Source organism: Pleurodeles waltl, chromosome 3_1 (assembly GCF_031143425.1).
Source record: "Pleurodeles waltl isolate 20211129_DDA chromosome 3_1, aPleWal1.hap1.20221129, whole genome shotgun sequence".
In the NCBI taxonomy this organism is placed as follows: Eukaryota; Metazoa; Chordata; class Amphibia; order Caudata; family Salamandridae; genus Pleurodeles; species Pleurodeles waltl.
The window spans coordinates 651,763,009-651,781,669 of NC_090440.1; the positions used below are offsets into that span (position 1 = coordinate 651,763,009).

At 43.5% G+C, this 18,661-nt stretch overlaps 1 protein-coding gene across 3 annotated transcripts in view; it reads left to right on the forward strand.

Annotated features, from left to right (window-relative positions):
• Positions 1-17,876, forward strand: part of BRSK2 (BR serine/threonine kinase 2) — a 615,416-nt gene extending 597,540 nt beyond the window's left edge. The window contains exon 20 of one of the 3 annotated variants that reach the window (XM_069223152.1): positions 17,537-17,876. In XM_069223152.1, the coding sequence (XP_069079253.1) occupies positions 17,537-17,769 (233 nt within the window). In that variant the 3' untranslated portion in view covers positions 17,770-17,876. Of the gene's footprint in view, positions 1-8,839; positions 8,942-17,536 lie in introns of those variants that run through there. The other 2 variants (XM_069223151.1, XM_069223150.1) reach the window with 2 other exon arrangements.
• The last annotated feature ends 785 nt before the right edge of the window (positions 17,877-18,661 follow it).

Genomic DNA, 18,661 nt, shown 5'->3' on the forward strand with positions numbered 1-18,661 from the left:
TGATAAATTAAATATGCCAATAAAGTATATACCAGTCAGACCGTGTTTCAGGGAGAGAGCACATACACTTCAACACTGGTCAGCAGTGGTAAAGCACTCTGAGTCCTAAAGCAAACATAAAGAAATCAGCAAAGGTGTGAGGCAACCAGCCAAAAAGATAGGGGTAAAACCATCCTACGGCTGTCAGGTCGTATGTTTTAGGATTGGGGTTCAGTAAGGTTAAGATTTAGAGTGCATTTTAGGGTTACAGTTTAGGGTAGGTTTTGGGTTAGGATCCATTCGTGATTTAGGTGTAGGATTGGAGTTGGGATAGATGTACAGATGATGTAGTGGCTAATTACGTTGCATCCTTACCTGGACGGGGGAGTGGTGTTGATGCACAGATAGGCCAACGCAGAGATCTTTGATGTTCTTATAGGCAGCCCAATTCTAATACTGAATCTAGCAATACAAAAGCTAAAGGGATATTAACTATTTTTTTTATCTGAAGGAGCGATGAAGAAATCTTGCTGAAAGTTAAGATTGGAAATCTTTTGGTCCACCTATTATTGTTTAAATAAAACAAGCGGTTTTCTAAAACCTCACATATCCCCTTTTAAATGACATAGTCCACAAACCGGTAAGTAAGCCTTGAGTCTCTCCTTTGTACCCATGCCAACCATCGTAGTTTTGATTAGAGTGTTGTAGTCCTATACCTCAAACATTATTTCCTCTAAATGTCTCCCTAGAGCTATAGGAGTACCTACAGCTTTGTTTCTAAACATTCCAAACACAGTCTTCGGGCCACATTCATAAATATTTCTGATTGTGCTGACATTTTCTCTGTATACCACATGCTACCAAAAATTTACAACCACTCTAACACAGAATACCCATTACCAAAATAATTGCAATGTTCCAATTTTGAAAAAATCCTACTTTTACTACACTGCACTGCAGCCCTCCACCTGCTTACTTCTACAAACATGGGTACTAACAGACATAGGTGGTCATTACGACCCTGGCGGTAAGAGACCGCCAGGGGTAATGTGGCGTCCGTACCGCCAACAGGCTGGCGGTACGGAGGCCCTTATTACGACGCACCCCCGGGGCCGGCAGTTTACCGCCGTTTTAGCCCCGGCGGTGATAATCCGCCAGGGCAGCGCTGCCCTGGGGATTATGACCCCCCTACCGCCAGCCTGTTTCTGGCGGTTTGCACCGCCAAGAAGAGGCTGGCGGTAAGGGGTGTCCAGGGGCCCCCTAACAGGGCCCCGGGCAGCTTTTCACTGTCTGCATAGCAGACAGTGAAAAACGCGACGGGTGCAACTGCACCCGTCGCACGGCCGCAACACCGCCGGCTCCATTAGGAGCCGGCTCCTATGTTGCGGCCTCATTCCCGCCGGCCCAGCGGGAATGTCATAATGGGGGCCGCGTGAGTGCGGCCGCATTGGCGGCCGCACAGCGGTTACCGCCTGGCGGGCGGCAGTAGCCGCCCGCCAAGGTCGTAATGACCCCTTTAGACTCTAATTACGACCCTGGTGGTATTGAGACCGCCAGGGTTGCGGTGGCAGGCAGACTGCCATCTATGTTGCGGTCCTGCCTCCACATTATGAGTGTGGCGAACGCGCCACAGTTGGACCGACAGCACTGCCACATTTCAGCCTGGTGGTGCCAGTGGTCTCAATCCGCCAGGGCAGCGCTGCAAGACAGTGAAAAGCACAACAGTGCAGGTGCACCCTACGCACCGCAGCATTGCCTCTGGCTCAATTATGAGCCTGCATCAATGTTGTGGGCTGTTTCCTGCTGGGTCAGTGACTCACAAGGAAACTTGTAAAAGGGGCCACGGGAAGGTCACTGCACTAGGCACTTTGGCAGACAGGCTTTTCTGTCCGCCAAAGTCAAAATGAGGACATTAATCTTCTGGAACAAAAGCACAAAGAGTATTTAAAATAGTTAACATATGCCTGAATCGCATTAAAATATGTATTAATTCTGCAGCCATTTCCTAATATATTTTAATCCTTTTAACAAAACCACAAAATATTGAAATACAAGGACTCATCAAATGCAGAAAACAGGCAGAATACAAAGTAAAATTGTTTGAAAACACTGCAATCTGATATCAAACATATTGTTAAGGAAACCTTTACCTGCTTACACCTAATACACACTAAAATGTGAGAGTTTGATTCACAAAGCACATTCCCATGAGTAAGTTATGTTTTACTAATAGGAATTTAGGAGTAAGTCTCCTGTGAGCCAGGGGTAAGAGAAAACTACTTAAAGAACTAGCATTGACAAAGCCAATACGTTTCACCTTTTTGAACTATTGACTTTGACAATAAATTTCACGACGCTTTGTGGCAAAAAGCAACATTGCTGCTGCAATGCAGCATCAAATAAAAAATGAAAAAAGTGTAATGCCACCACCACAACTGGCAGTCGTGTCATCTCGTAGGCAGACAGATGGATGATGATGTATATACATGCATTTGTCACCAGGAATGCACACACCTTTTGAATGACTCGGGTGCCCTTTGCTGCTTTTTTTTACTTACTGATCCAAGATGTCAAATGCCACTTGAATATACAAATAAAAGCATTCCATTTCATTTGTGCATAACGCATTTTGACATGTGGTGCAGCCAGGCAGCACATGGCACCTGTTGAGCATGCCAAAAAAATGTATAAAAAATGAAAGGATCATCTAGTACAGGAGCAATGGAGGAGTTGTGGGTGGAAGCACTGGGGAGTGTGCTTGGGGTAAGTGAGCAACAAAGATGCTTGAAGCTTGGAGAGAAAAAATACAAAACAATAAAGGTCAGGGAGGGAAAGTGAGGCAATGGACAAGCCTAGGAGGGACGCAGGAGCAAGACAGGGCGAGCACATTAGTCCCTTGTTTGCATGGATAAGGAACTCAAATGCATAGATTGTCTTGGAAAAAGAGAACAGTAGATCCATAAATGTGAGCAGGGGAAGGCCATACGTCAGACAGTCAAAAGGATGGTAAAGAGGCTACGCTCCACGGGAGGGATAAGCACAAGAAGAGTAAGGCAGGTCATTGAATAAGAATAAGAGTGACTATAAAATCAACCAGTGGTAAGAAATAACCGGGTTATAAGCCTATTGTCCACAAGAGGTCTTCCAAGAAGCTGCCTGGTAGGCAAGACCTAAAAACCTTTGCAGTTTTGGTCTTGTGTGATTTATACTTCAGCAAGGGTTACCAAATGTGCTTGCAAGTTTACTTAATTTTCATACAAGGACTCCATCATCTCAAAAACCTAAAATAATTTAAAAAATAATAATAATACAACCTAGGGATTATGAAATTCACATACAGTTCAGGACAGTGAAATATACAGTGATAAAGCTAAAGTCATGTAAGTCAAAATGCAATAAACATTTTAATTTTCTTATCAATCATTAATAACCTTCAACACCGTGCAACAACAAAACTTAAGGCGACTAATATATTTGCGCCCATTAAATAACTATTGACAGACTGTTCCCACAATGATATTTGTGTACTTAGTTGGAACATAGATTATTAGCATATTATGAGTCTTATAACCACTCTTACATTTTCCAGTGTCTGCTGAGCATAACAAATGGCATCCTACACCCCCTGTTCCAAATCTATGTAGTAGATTTCTCCTTTTCTTATGCTGGGCACTGTTCCAAACTGCAGGCATCCCACCTCCACAACATATATAAATAAAATCTGTTCACAGAAACACGTTTTCGTCATCACTATCCTGAAGCTTGGAAGGTAGAGCGATAGTGACAGAAATACAAGCATGTATAGGAATGCAGCGATTCGATTTGTCAATTTTGTTCTGTTAGTATTTGACAATTAACTGATTATTTGTACTTGGAAAGCTCCTGATGCGTTTATTTGCAAATACCACTAACACATTAGAGGACAAAGGAGTGTTTTTGCACCTTACTAATGACAATAATGGCCTTGGACTTCTGCAGGTCCTTTCTGACAGCTCCCACCTTCTCCTTTTAGATCATACTTGAATGTACTCTGATAGAATTCGTGATTCCTCCGCCATAACGCTTTCACCGTTATTTTTCAGTGGCACACGTGCTTTCTCTTCGGGTTGATAGAAACGTGGTGATTGGGCATACAGCTATCAGTGACATCAGAAACTCAGCTTATAACAATGCACCAGGCTGGGCAGCTGCCTGTATGCAAAGCAGCAACATATAAATGATAAACACTGTTATGTGTATCCCTAACGCACACTAAGACACTAGGGTATCCTGGCGCTGAGCAGCTGTGTGTGTCTTGTCTTGTCGGTGGTAGGTTGGTTAATTGAAAAGCCAGGTCTTCAGCTTCTTGCAGAATTCAACAAGAGAAGAGGAGGCTCTGGTGTGGGAGGAAGGCTGTTCTGTGCTTTAGGAGTGATGGAAGAGAATGTCCGTCCTCCTGATCTGTGGATTTATGGAATGTGTGAGTCTTGCGGACCAGAGGTGTCTGGGTAGCTAGTGGGAGGAGATGCAACTGTTCAGGTAAGCGGGGCCTAAGTTGTGTAGTGCCTTGGTTGTGTGTATGCCTTCAGTGTGTGTGAGGAGTTTGAAATTAGGGCATTTGTGTATTGAGAACCAGTGGAGCTCCCAGAGGTGTGGTGTGATATGAGTTCTGTGTGGGAGGTTGACGATGAGTCTGGCTGCTGAGTTCTGAATGGTTTGTAGTCTTCTAGTGAGTTGCTTGGTTACCCCTGCACAATGGCTGTTCTCGTAGTCCAACTTGCTGGTGACTAGGGCGTGAGTAATAGTTTTCGAGTGTTGCTTGGGAGCCTTTTGAAGATCTTCCCTCAGCATCTTCAGGGTGTGGAAGCAGGATGCAGTGATGGTGTTGACCTGTGCGGTCATGCCCATTTTGATGATTATTCCTGTGTTCTGGCATCACTGCTGGATGTTGGTGTGGGTCCGATTTTGGCCATCCACCAGAGTACCACCTAAAGCTTAACAATACAAGGACCAACATGTTGGTGGCTGGTTGCCAGCCTCGCCCTTGGCAGTAAATAACCTACATCCATTTCCAAAGCTTGATTTACCAATTTGTTATCTTGGATTTCTTTTTTATCAAGAAGACCTAAAATTGCAGCTGTGTTGAAATCTGCATTGTACCAGTTATGGTCCATGCATATAGCATTCCCTACCAGTATAGCAAACAATCAGTACCGTGACCATCAACAGCAGCTAGTTAGGCCTAAAACTCAGGACCTTTGTGTACCAAACGGTCTACAAACACTTTACAGTGCAGCCACTTAGCTCCTAGTGAGGCTGAAGAGAAGAAAGTATACCTCTTTGATGAGCAACTCCTTCCATTAACTGCCTCTGTTCAGTCGAATCAGGTTCAAGATGCTCTCTTATCACCAAATAACCCTTAGTATAAAATAAGACCTGTTTTCCTACAGTACAGCTGAGTGCATCATACCCCTTTGAGGTCTCTGTAATCATCTTAATTGCTGTACTGAAAACCCTATTTAAATAATCTCCATGTGGGGGCACATCCTTCAATTCCAAGACTTTAGAGAGGGACGTCGCTGCCTCTCTATGTGAAATTCAAGTCAAATTATCTTTCTGAAAACAAATGAAACTACGTTGTCTCCCTCGTCCACCTCAGTACCGGTGCTATAGGGAGCAGGCTCTACGGTGTACTACTGAGACCCCTCGGTCATACTCACACTTAAACATATCAAAGCCTAACACACTGTAATGAGAGGAAAATGTGACTACCCTTATCCATCAAAACATAGGATTTAACACTTTCAGCAGCTAAAACGTTTTGTCCCCATTGGCCAATCAAGATTACCCATTGTTAAAAATACTGTATCCCAGAATTAAAAGTGCAGTTTTGAGGGGCTAGTAACAGGAACTCTCTGTGACGTGAAAGCCCCTCTCTCATCACCTAAGTTTAATGACCTTACACAGTGGTTAATACTACAATTTTTAACTGTCTTTCTGCCTGTGACGAGGTTATAGATATTATTGTTACACAGGCTAATCTGGCAGAGTGGTTTTCGCCTGTAGGCGGTGGGTTTCCCCTTTTGCTGTGGTTGGCATCTAATTGTTGATATTGTTTCTAAGTTGCCTCCTGCAGAAATGCAGGCACAATTTCTGGCCTGAGGCCTTCCCTCACTTCAATTTACCACTTCATTGAAGAAACAATTAGAAGGCTCCGTGCACAATGCCTTAAACACTTAGAGGCGGATTTATCATTGTTTTGTGTCATCCTTGCCCCATGCAAGGCAACGTAGGGCAACACAAAACCTAGAATCAGATTAACCAAGCCATGCAAGGCCACCCTTTGGGCTCTGCATTGCTTGGTATATATGGTGTAACATAAGGCAGCTCAAGTCATTGTCTTGCATTACACTGTGTGGTGGAGACGGTACATGGGTGGAGCGTAGGTGTTCCATAGGCATCCAGCCATGCAATCGCCAGATTTACCAACACTGGTAGACCTGGGAATGCGTCAAAATTGTGCGCCTTCCCACCAGAAGGGCAATAAGAGGAAATATCTTAATTTCTCCTCCTTATGTCCTCTTTCAAAGTGGGCTGCAATCTGTAGCACACATAGAAAAAGGCAATTGCCTCTAGGGCTTGTTTTGTGCAGAAAGGTGTGCCTTCTAGGACAAGTACAACACAGGCACCCTTGCACCATGACGCGAGGGTGCCTATGCTGGACCGAGGCTGCACTCAGTACGCCAGCACAAGGAGAAGACAGAAGGCTTCCCATAATGATAAATATGGTGCATTTCTGCCGTCTCACTTTCATGCAGCGAACCCCAGCAAGTTATCTTGCCGCATTGCATGAGCAAATGATAAATATTGGCCTAAACAATTAATTTGCATAATGCATTGATGTCATGTACCTCAGTATTAGTTGGCTGAAGTTCAGATCGTAAATTACACTTGTGCTCAGTAGTAAACATAGTCTGGTTGTACCTCAAGCAGCTGTGGCTTCAGCAGATGTGCCAGGTGCCCTGTCCTTCCTGGGAATTGATGGCTAATCAGGTAACACATTACTTAAGAACAGTCATCGAGTGGGCAGTTAAGACCCTATAGGTGTTCAGCTAATGTTGAGCTGGTCTGCTGAGTTCGAGCTGCATGTGCAATTACAAAGCCACCTCCAGCACTGGAGAGGCCCCCACCCTCCACAGCAGACCTGGATAAAGTGTTTATAATGACTATAAACTGTTCAAAGAAAAACAATGTGGCTTAAGGCAGACAGCCAGCCCATGGGGAAACACAGACAGACGCCATTACTCCAATAGGCATAATTTCCCACCTCTGCAAGGGGGGAAAAGATTCACACATTAGGAATATTTAAGTGTCACTCACCCTTAATGTGAGGGACATGGGAAAATAATATCCACAGGTTCACGCTCATCTGTTCACAGTGGGCGCTAACGCCAAAAAAGCTGTAATGTTGTATCCTCCACTTTGCAAAAGTTGTCAAGTTTCAGAAGCTGTATGCAGCTAATACTAACTGGGTAATATGTGCTATAAGGATACTACATGACACAGAAGGTGTGTTTATAGCTGTGCTATTGTGCGATAGCTTTCTCTGGTACTTGCTGTGAAGGAGATTTTTAATGGTTTATGAGGTCATCTTGTTCTGCTTGAACTAGTATCTAATGTAAGCAATTTCTCTTGTGTTACACAATGCCACTTATGGTGATATACATAGGCTTGTGGAGATTTTCTGAACTTTGCCCAAACATAATATAATTTGCAACCCTCGTCAGTATGTAAAGAGGCGGAAAAGAACCATCTACCTGTGACAGTGTTCCAAAAAACGATAGTGCCATTTCGTGGGTGTATACGTCACCCACAATGGAAAACGTATCTGATTTGCTCATGCGCATATTCATGTGTGCTAGCCTCAACTCTCAACTCGTACCATAAATAAAAAGTAGAGGCACTCCTAGGTAGTGGGCAGCCATCTTCAGAAGTGTATGTAACAAAAAGTGAACATTGGTTTTTAGCTTGACTTAGGACACTGTGGAAGAGACTGCAAGCTCTTGCCTTCAACAAGCAGTGTCATGACAGCCTACAGACAACACTGACAAAAACGCACTTTCTTTGCTATTAATCATTCACAAAAATTATATGTACTATCTATGCTCATTGGTGTAAGAAAAAGCCCCGCCTTGGCTAGCCTGCATGCATCACTGAAAATAAAGCATGCTCTTTGTATGTGCATGTGCAGTAAAAAAGGAATCCATGCCTGTGCAGGCATGCGTGCACAGCAGAGCATGGGAGGACAGACGGATTGAGACTTCACTTGCTAAGATCATGCTGCCAAAGACATGGTGAGCCAACCCACACGTGCGCCTCTTACTGGAATCAGGGGCTGTCTTTTTAAAGGTAGGGGATATCTGTGGAAATATGTGCATGCCAGCTTAAGTAACTGTAAATATTAGAGGAGAAACCTTAATGTTTCTGTCTCAAACAATATATTATACCTCTGTGCCCAGTCCGCAGTAATCAGGGGTGAAAGACGCAGTAGATCATTCTTGAAAGGAGACACAACAAGTCTTGTGGGCTAGCCAAAACTAGAACCTCTTGGGAAGTTTGACATGTGACTGAATCAGTTAGGCTCCTTCCAGCCACAACTAAAGCTCTAATTTGTAAGTAAATCTCCCTACTTTCCTTCAGCCCACCCTGCTTATGTTTGGGAAGTGCCATTTGATTGGAAGCAGAGTTGGCCTGTTGCGTGAACAAGACTGTACCATAGCCCACAACAGCAATTGTTTGTTCCTTTTTGAATTGTCATGTGGATGATGTAAAGTTGCAACACCCCCTTTACAGCTCTGCTTTTCTGCTCCCCTCCTTGTAGGGCTTCTCAACTTGCTGAGCACCTGAGTCGTTGGAACGGGCTGAGCCTCCCCCTCCTGCACCCGCACGAAGCCTCCCTCCCAGGCCAGCGGGACTTGCTTTGGGCTTTTCTTTGTTTTGTTTTTTGTTTGTTTTTTGTTTGTTTGTTTCCCCATACGCTGTGTCTTCCTGTCCATGCGTTCTGCCAGTCAGTTCTGAATATCTTTTCCAAGCTCAAGCCCCTAGGTCAGAAACATTACTGGTGGGTACCATTTGCTGGTAGGGCAACAGACAAGTAGCATAATGCTCATCTACTGGTGGCTCAGTGGTCTACTAGAGAGCAGGTGTGGGTTCGATTTAAAACTGCTGCTCCCCTGTCGGGATGCTTGTCCACTGGCAAGGTGCTTGTACAGTCGTAGGCACTGACCCATTGGGGTAATACTTAGCTACCAGTGGTATGTTGGTTCAAAATGTAGGATGCTAGTCCTAAAGTCAGATTCAGTCCCCCTAGTGAGATGCTTGCCCAGTAATGTATTGCTATAATGACATGCTGGAGGATTGGTGTGGTTTAAATATACCAGCAGGACACTGGCCTACTGGTTGGTCTGATGGTGGGATATCAGTGCAGTTGTGGGCATGCTACTAAGTCACATGAATAATGCAGGTCTAGAATTTGAGTCCATTGGAGGGATCCTAATCTGCTGTCATGACAATGGTCCACCAGCATGCTGTGGCTTTCCAGCGGGGCCCTCGCAAGATGCCTTTTCTGTTTCAGGGTTCTTCCAGTTTTAGGGACTCAGAATATGTCCTTCTGTGAAGCATTGAGATGCCTTTGCTTCCATTCTATAGAGTGACAGTTATCAGGAATTTTGATGTGCATACCTAATTTGCTCCAGAAGATCTGCTTTGCCATGTTCGTGCACTGAGCATGGGCAAGTTGAAAGGATGGCTACTATGAGTAAGAAAAACTGGCAGGTACTCGTCCACACTGAAAGGAAATGTGTTAAACAGACCTGATTTTTTTGAGGCATAAAAAAGACGGTCATTTTTGCCAGCCTTCTCGTCCCCCTAAGTTCTGCTTTCCTTACCTTCAAGTCTTCATCAGCAGCTTCCACCATCTCTGCTTAACTCTTCATTCTGAGCTTTCCTCTTACCAACATTACGCATTTTGTGGAGGCTCCCACCACCTTTGCTTCAATCGCTTTCCCAGAACATCAGAGTCAAAATATTGTCTGATGTAAATATCAGGTCCTAAATATTGTTGACAACAATTATACCAAATTGCAGGTAATAATAGAAAATCTACACCTAGTTGAATGGAGTATTGATCAATTTAGGACAAGATATTTATGTCAGACAATATTTTTGTATACGATATGTCGACATACAATACTTCACTGCTTTTGCCCTCTGTCCACAGCAGCACTCGCCCTCCTTTCTCCATTCTTGCTTTGCCCTGTCTTCTCTCAGTAGCTCCTTTTTCTACATGTTGTGTTTTCTCTAGCCCCTCAGTACTTCATTGATTTGCCCCCATCTCTCTCTTTGGTGGTTTCTCCTCACCCTTCTCTCTTTGTTTGATACTCTCCTCAGTTTTTGTTCTCCCTTTTTTCTCACCTTACCGTCCCTCATCCTCACAGGGATTCTTCCCTTCCTCATTTTATCCTCGCTTCTCTGGTTTGAGGGTTCACTTCTCTCTTTGACTGGTCTCTCATTCAGTTTCTACTCTCCCTGTTTTACACTTTCTGTGCCTATTACCCTGAAAATGCTCTTGTTTCCCTATGGATCCCGTCCACAAATTCAGCGCCACTTCTGTTCCAGTATGTCAATAAATGGATAATACAGGTCAGTCCTGAACTGCAAGCGTCATAGCCCCCCTGATTGATCTCCAGGACTGGGACCTGTGAACAGCTTTGTCAAGGCATCCGGATCTGTACATATAACTGGTGTCATACACCCGGGCAGGACTGGATTGACTACCGCTGTAACAGGCTGAATGTATAACTGGCCGTTTCAACATGGCGTTTGGAGCTGGTCATGTCCTAATTTGAGATAGCATCACTGCATGTGATCACAACCCTCCTCTGTTCCCCCATCAAGCCATGCGCTTCTTCAGAAGAAGCAGTAAGTTAATGTTGTATTAGCATCACTAATTATAAAGCCATTGCCAGGATTTTCTTTCTATAAATGGAATCCTCTGCTGGGATGTATTTCACATTGCTCTGCTTGCTTTGTCTCCCTGGTTCCATGCTTTCATCACCAGCTACTGCTGATACAATGCAGCCCCATACTCCCCCCGCTGCCACTTGTCCTACGTCCAACACATACTTTTCCTCTGAGCAACAGCAAATATATTTTCTGGGGGCTTTCTTCCATAGTTTTTAGAATAACTTTAATATTGCTTGTATTTTGCTCTTAGTTTTATGATCTTTTCAATTCGCTAATGGTCATCCTATTCCTAATGCATGTTATTGAAATTGAAATGCACAGATTTGCATTCAAGGGCAGGACCACATCTTGTTCTCAAGTCTGTTTCTCTGTCTCACTCTAAGCAAACTCTAGGTGATGGTGCGCTTAGTTGTCAGTTTGTTAACCTCATCTCATCTCAAGAGCGTGTTTTAGCTGCTATTGAACACCATAATGCATGCATTCTTACACTCTAAGGTGTACTGCCAGTCAGTACTCTCCAAGACATGGAGTCATACACTTCAGACTGCTGTGCTGTGCACTCCAAAGTGTTCGCTTGTACATTCCACGATGTATAATCCTGCAGTTCAAGTCTTACAGTCATACACGGCTTCAAGAGTGTCCTTGCTAAATTGAAAGCAAGGACAATGAGAGAGTATGGATGTGATCGTATAAGAGACAGGCCAAACATAAATATGAAAACTTCCTTAAATCCTACGAAAAACGTCACACATAGTTCAAAGCCCATACAGGTAACAAATTTAAAAAAAAAACAGCAAGGACTTTTTTCATATTGTGATCTACTCTCTGTCCCTAAACCCCTGGAAAGTGCATGCCCCACCATCAAAGGTTTCTGTGGCTGGCTATGGATTCTCTTTGTAGCAAAAATTGAATATAGTTGAAAGAATATGGAAAATAACACAGTAGAACTCTTGATATAAATATAGTCGTGAATGAAAACAAAATCTAATGCTTTTCCCTAGTAACTGAATATGATATTAAAGCATCACTATTATTGCAAAGACAACAGGATATTCCTTTGCTATATATGCCAGATGCCCCGTGTAGCGAAAGCATCTAAGCCCATATTTAAGCTTTTTTAGTGCTGCATTTGCACCACATTTTTGTCGCAAAAGCATCGCAAACTTACAAAATATAAATGTATTTTGTAAGTGTGCGCCGCCTTTGCATAAAAAAATGACACAAATGTGGCGCTAAAAAAGTATAAATCTGGGCCCTTGAAGTCTAGCTTAAACCTAACTCTGAACACTGGATTACTACTTTCTAACTGTTGTCCAATCTCGCCTTTACCATTTGTGTAAACAATTATATAAAAACACTTCACCAGTTGTTTGACTTTGTTTCTGCGATGCCAGAACAATTTGGATACAGTCTAATCACGTTTCCACCCCCCAAGAGGGAACAAGTATGTATTGATATTGAGTCTGGACACTCAGAGACCAAAATTGGACAACGGAATATCAGCTTCTTTGGCCTTGTTGGCTTCCTCGGCAGCTTTAACCACTGACCATAAAATGTTGCTATAGACAACAAAGGAAAAAGGGGTTAAAGGAAATTTCTACTTCCCATGAGTACTTTTTTAACAGATTGATAGCAAGATGTTGTCATGTCTCCATACAAATCTTCACCTTGGAGCATAGTGTGTGGAGTTCCACAAGTCTCATCCCTCAGTCCACTGCAGTGTAATTTTGACATTGTCCAAATTGTGTTGATCACCCCAATTGATTTGATCACACAGGCACAACTTTAATACATATGATTCTGTGGCTTGAATTGGTCCAAGCATTGCCAACAGCTAAGCAGGTTTTACTATCAGTTTTCCAATTTGTTCCAGGCATAGCAAGCAGCTAAGCTGATGTTGCTGCCAGTTTCACAAATTGTTTAGGTGTAGCAAGCAGTTAAGTTGATGTTGTTACCAGTTTCGCAAAGTGTATGCTTCATATTGCAAGTCAAATGACTAAAGAATCTTTAGAGCTTAATTCATACAATACTAAAGTCTTTATGTTGGTTATCACTTCAATCTAAGGAACTCTGCCTTTTAGCCATCCAGCATGGGTCTCTTTCTTTCCCCAGTCTGTATGTACTATTTCACCTTCGGCTATCCTTGATCCTCAGTGGTAAGACGGAAGCCCTTCCCTTTCAGGGTAACAAATAACATTCTTCCACTCTTTCCTCACCAGTGGTCAATGCTGTAATGCCGTTGGCCTTCCCAAATATCCCCAGTAACATTTTCAGGTTCAAAGTGCCTTAAAACCTTTTTGAACGCCATTGATTACCATTCTGCAAAATGAGTAGATTTATTGTCCTGTACGTGGCAAATTGTACCGGTAATGCCTATCCTGAACATATTCAGACACAATTTCTAGATACTAAGATAATTGCCAGACCGGATACAAAGGTCCACTTTCTCCATTTTAATGTAAGGCCCTAATGTTATAGGAGCAACACTTTTTTCTCTGATTGCCCCTAAACTTTAGAATTTGTTACCACAAAAAGTTTAGAATCATTGTCGTTTACCTTCATTCAGAAGGAAACTGAAAGCAAGGCTTTTCAATAATGACAAAGGGCTGTATCAGCAAAGGTACATATGACGGTAAACATTTGTGACAAATGAAAACACCTCATTTACGCCTTTTGGGAACCATTTGTGAATTATGAAATGGTTTTTCTACTGTGGAGTTTTCTGCCACATGTACAGTAGTAAATTCTACAAAAGGGCAAGGGTTCCCTTGTACTTTTATGATCCCCCAAAATCTTGTATCTTTGTTGGCATTCCCAAACTGAAACCCATCCCTGCCCTCCCCTTCAAATGGTTGGAACGTTACTGCAGCCAAAGGATGGCTTAGTTCCCATTCCAAAATGGGAGGCGGAACAGATCACCCCTAAATTTCCTGGACCTCTAGTGGAAAAGCTTTCTCCGTGGAGAACAATCTTTTCCCAGAAGAGAAAAAATAATATGTCTGCATTTGCATAGTGTGCTGCATTTCCCCTGTTCTTAAATCTATCCTATGCATTACTCGAGATCTCTACTGCATATTTCAAAGTGTGCTACTGGGAATGTTTGTGAATGCTCAACAGGATTAATTATGCACCCATATGTGAGAGTATTTCTCTCAGTTCCAGTTTACTACTTTGTGCGTAAAATGGACCACACATCTCTTTATATTTTTATGTTTCTTGTACACCACTCCTACAGTATCTCTCTTTATGCATAGAGACCGTAAGATTAGTAGTAGAAAACAATGTGACTCTGCGAACTACAAAAAATATATAGCCAAACTCCAAACCGGTGTGGGCAGCCATGCATGCATTTTGTCCTAAGCATATTGTCATACACCCCAAGGTGTGCAATCCCACACCGCATGGCATGGAGTCATATACTCTAAGACATCCAGTTATTCAATGCACACTAAGGCATCAAGACGCATGTTCCAAGGTGTGCAGTTATACAGTATACCTCAATCCGAGAACATCGTACAATCCAAGACATTCAGACCTATGCTCCAAGCCATTTAGCCATTCATCCCAAGGACTGCAATTCTAGAGTGCTTAGGTTGCAGTGGTACATTCCATTACCTTCTGAAGCAAGGCTTGCAGTCACACATCCCAAGGATTACTTGTGTGCGAAAAGGTCTGTTATTGTGCACACAACCGTGCAATCCTACATTCCAAAATGCTCAGTCCGATACTCCATGGTGTGTAGTAATGCACTCTAAGACATTTGATGTACACTCCATGGTGTGCACTTGTGCACATCAGGGCATGCAGTCGTACAACCAGTGGTGTTCACCCTTACACCCCAATCCATGCTCCCAAACAATCTCTAAGGTTAGCCTTCATATACTTCATAGAATAGCAATTGGTAAATACAATTTATGAAAAAATAAAGCACACTCCAAGGCATACCCTACAGTTGAATTGTATATAGTACGATGTGCTGCTACCACAGCTACACTCTTTCGAGAGCCTGGGATATGTCTCATGGCTTCATTCAGACAAAGCATGCAACTCATTTTTAAACAGTTTACTTCACAGTCACAAGCACAGAACTGACCAAAAGAATCACATCAGTGACACCGTGAAGAGTTCCATACTTCCTTTTAAAAGAACACACAATCAGTGAACTCCACTCAGAATAGAACGACACTCATTCTGAGAGCAGGTCCGAGGCACGTCTATAGTCTACAGCACGATAATGTCATTCCAGACATCTGCGCCCTTCCAGCCATTGCATTCTCTTGGGTGGCCCTCATTCAGCCTGCAGATGAGCAGCACCAGAGAAGGGCAACACGAGGCAAGCTCCAATGCAACGACACAGGATGGTAATGTTCACTCTGGCTCCGTCATGACTCCTCCAGCTTTCTTCTAGCAATGTCTAGTGGTGAAACAACCACAAGCTGAACTACTGCTCTCCTACCTCTACCTCTGCTCTCCCCACACTTATGTCATCTTTCCAATGATTCATAGAATGCATTACCTACTTCACCCATCAGGAGGTGCTAATGGCTATGGATATGCCTCACAGGGCGCCCAGGAGTGGTACTGCCTGCTTAAAGGAGGGAGGTTGATCGGAGTATTGTGGCTCTTGTCATGCTCCGTTTTTCAGGGCATGGCCCAATTCAATGTTGCACGAGGTAAAGACTAGGATGGTACAAGTACTGAGTTCTAGTGCCACAGTCCTCTCAAACTCCCATCCTTCGATACGTAATGCTGAAGGATGTATGAAGGAGGACTAACATTGGAAAGCAAATAGGCATATAAAATTGATTCCTCTGCCATCCACTAAATAGCATCTCAAGCTGCAAGTATCTGTGCTCTATGATTTCTTAGTCTTACAATGCAAAGGACTCTAGGGTGCCAAGTCAGGCTTTCCTCCTACAGACTAAGAACTATGATCCTCATCACGCATAGGATTAGGTTATATACTTTGTGACCTGTTCCGGGATGGCCACACTTTCATTTCTGTTTATTCTTTCGAGTCCGTTTCTCTCATGCCCCAATGTCTACAATGGGAACATTTTCACCCTTCCATTCCCAGAACTAGGAAAGATGTCAAATAGAAGAGAACCAGGTCCCCTTGTGGGCAATGGAGTAGTGGGAGAATGTGGATAAGGGGGTCCCTGAAACTTTTCGAAGACCCCTTCTGTACTATCAGAAGGTAGAAGAGGGTGGCAGATCATTCTCTGTAATAACCCTCGCTTTGAAACTTTGTTGGAGTTACTTACTAACATTATGCAAGTGGCACAATGCCACACAAAGCATTTAATCAATTTACTTACCATTATAAAAGTCTGGAGGCGCAGCACAAAACTCCACAGTGGCACATAAGCAACTATGCACCTTTTAGCAAATAACCCTCTTGTACTTGAAATTCTTCCTTTTCTATGAGCAGCTGAGGTACAAAGTCCTGACAACATGGCTGTTACCTTCTAAGCTGTGGTGATTCATGTTCCCATATTACATTGTAACTAAGTAGAAATTTAAAGACAGCTGAGCTCAATTGTGTGCCACGCTGACCTCTATGAATATGTGTGATTCTACATGACTCTTCTGAACCAGCTACATCGTTAGTGTAGGGGTCACATTGATGGTTAGTGGCCCAGAATTGATTTATTCTTTCCAAGCATTTTGAGATTGCAACCTCCTGCCCCCAGGTCCTCTTAAAAAGCCACTCTGTTACCTTCACTCCTTAACCACCTGCCCATCTTCAAAAGACACTCTAGCAGTTGTACATATGTGAGTACCTCCCAATTCAATTCTATTGGGGATATTCCCTATGCTGATTAGGTAGTTTGGATTGACTTCCCCCACCCTCCCCCTTCACCTCCAACAGTAAGAAGACCACATACGTCATGAAGAGTGGAGATTTCAGGCTATGAGGGCCAGGTGACTGATGGATCTGAAGTTACTGAATCTTAAAGAGAATGGAGAATGAGCAATACACAGCTGGTTAGCCCTCCCTGCACAGTGTGGCCCCACAGTGGGGCACCTCTAGTAAGATCTGCGCATCAGTGGAGGTTTATGGTTTCACAGGTTGTCCTTATACCCCTCTTCCTTTTACTCAAGCAGAGCTTGCCATGTTGGCTTCTTGGATGCTAATTTGAAGAAACATCAGAACTGTAGTGGCCACATGGAGACAACTACTAACCATGACAATGATGAAGGGGAATTGCATGTTATTGCAGTCTCTGAGGAGTGAAATATTACTGTCTCGCAATTACACCGTTCTGGGATTTGTTTGCATTCTGAAGATTCACAAATTTGGCATGATCCTGGGAGAATGGTAGCCACACCCCCTAAGGCTGCATTGAATGGCTATGCCCTGTTGCCCTCTTGCTCTGCACCTCTCTACATTCCCAGCATGCGGCTTCCTTTCATCGTGTTGCCTTCCCTCGACCAGTTCCCCATGGTTCATTTGTGTTTCTCTTTCCTTTTTCCCTCTCTGCCTCCCTCTTCCCTTTTTCTCTTTTACTCCTCCCCCTTCTCCTTTCTTCTTTTTTTTTTCTGCACCCAGGCCGTCCGTTCAGTAACTTCTTTGACGTAATTAAACAACTTTTTTCAGACGAGAAGAGCGGGACGGCCGGTCACTCGCCCGGCAGCCCCACCAAGCCTAAATCTGGAGGCAAGAGGAACGAGCCAGGCCCGCACGAGCCCGGGCACCGAGGAGAAGCCAAGTGCCCAGGCAGCGGAAGCGGAAAGGAGAAGGCAAAGGCTCCCACTTCCATCAGCATTCCTGAGAGGCCCTAGCAGCATCATGCGTTGTAACTAACCAAACCAAAATGAGATTTACCAGTCCCAGGGGCTTGGCAGCAAAACATGACATTTTCTCATGAGTGATTATTCCCTGGGGGGGTTAGGGGGGTAGGGTCTGAGATTCAAAAGCATGAAGGCTTGACCCCCCCCAATCTGTAGACTGGTTGTGTACGATGGAATGCCTGTTGATATGTATATATATTTATTTATACATATATATTGCATACTACATAGCTATATATATATATACATTAAACACTATTAATTGGCTGGGCACGTAACTAAAGTTTTTGCCACACATCATGATGTCATGGTCCTGGTTCATCACCTACATGTGCAGCAAAATACTTTACTGCAAGCCCACTTAGATATAAGTGTCCTGGAGAGGGAGGATCACATAGTTTTTGTTTTCAATCCCCAAACCAACCGCATTAAGACATAAGACTTTTTTATGTTAAAGGTATTCCAGTTCTTAACAGCTCTTATTTTCTGCCTGCAATATTCTGGAGCATGCCTGAGGATCCCAGCTTTCAATTTTTCTTGGGTCAGGTGTGTCCTGTGACTGAGTAGTCAACTGTTCAATAAAGTTTGCTTATATCTTTTCTGGAATGGACCATAATGGTCCTGTCCGACAAGGAGTTTGGGCATCCTGCAGAAGGAGCATGTGTGAAGCCAAAGAACCAGGGTATTGGTAAGGTTGGGATTGGTCCAGGCTGCCAGGTATACAATTTGCACTCTTGCAAAATCCCTGAATAAAACAGTGTCACCAAATCTATGCTTATTGATACATTAATATCCTGTCATCTTGAGAAGCCCCTTATTCTTTCACTCCCAGCTATGTTGTCTGTGTGGCAAAGGGTGGTGGGCTTGTAGGGACATTTGGAAA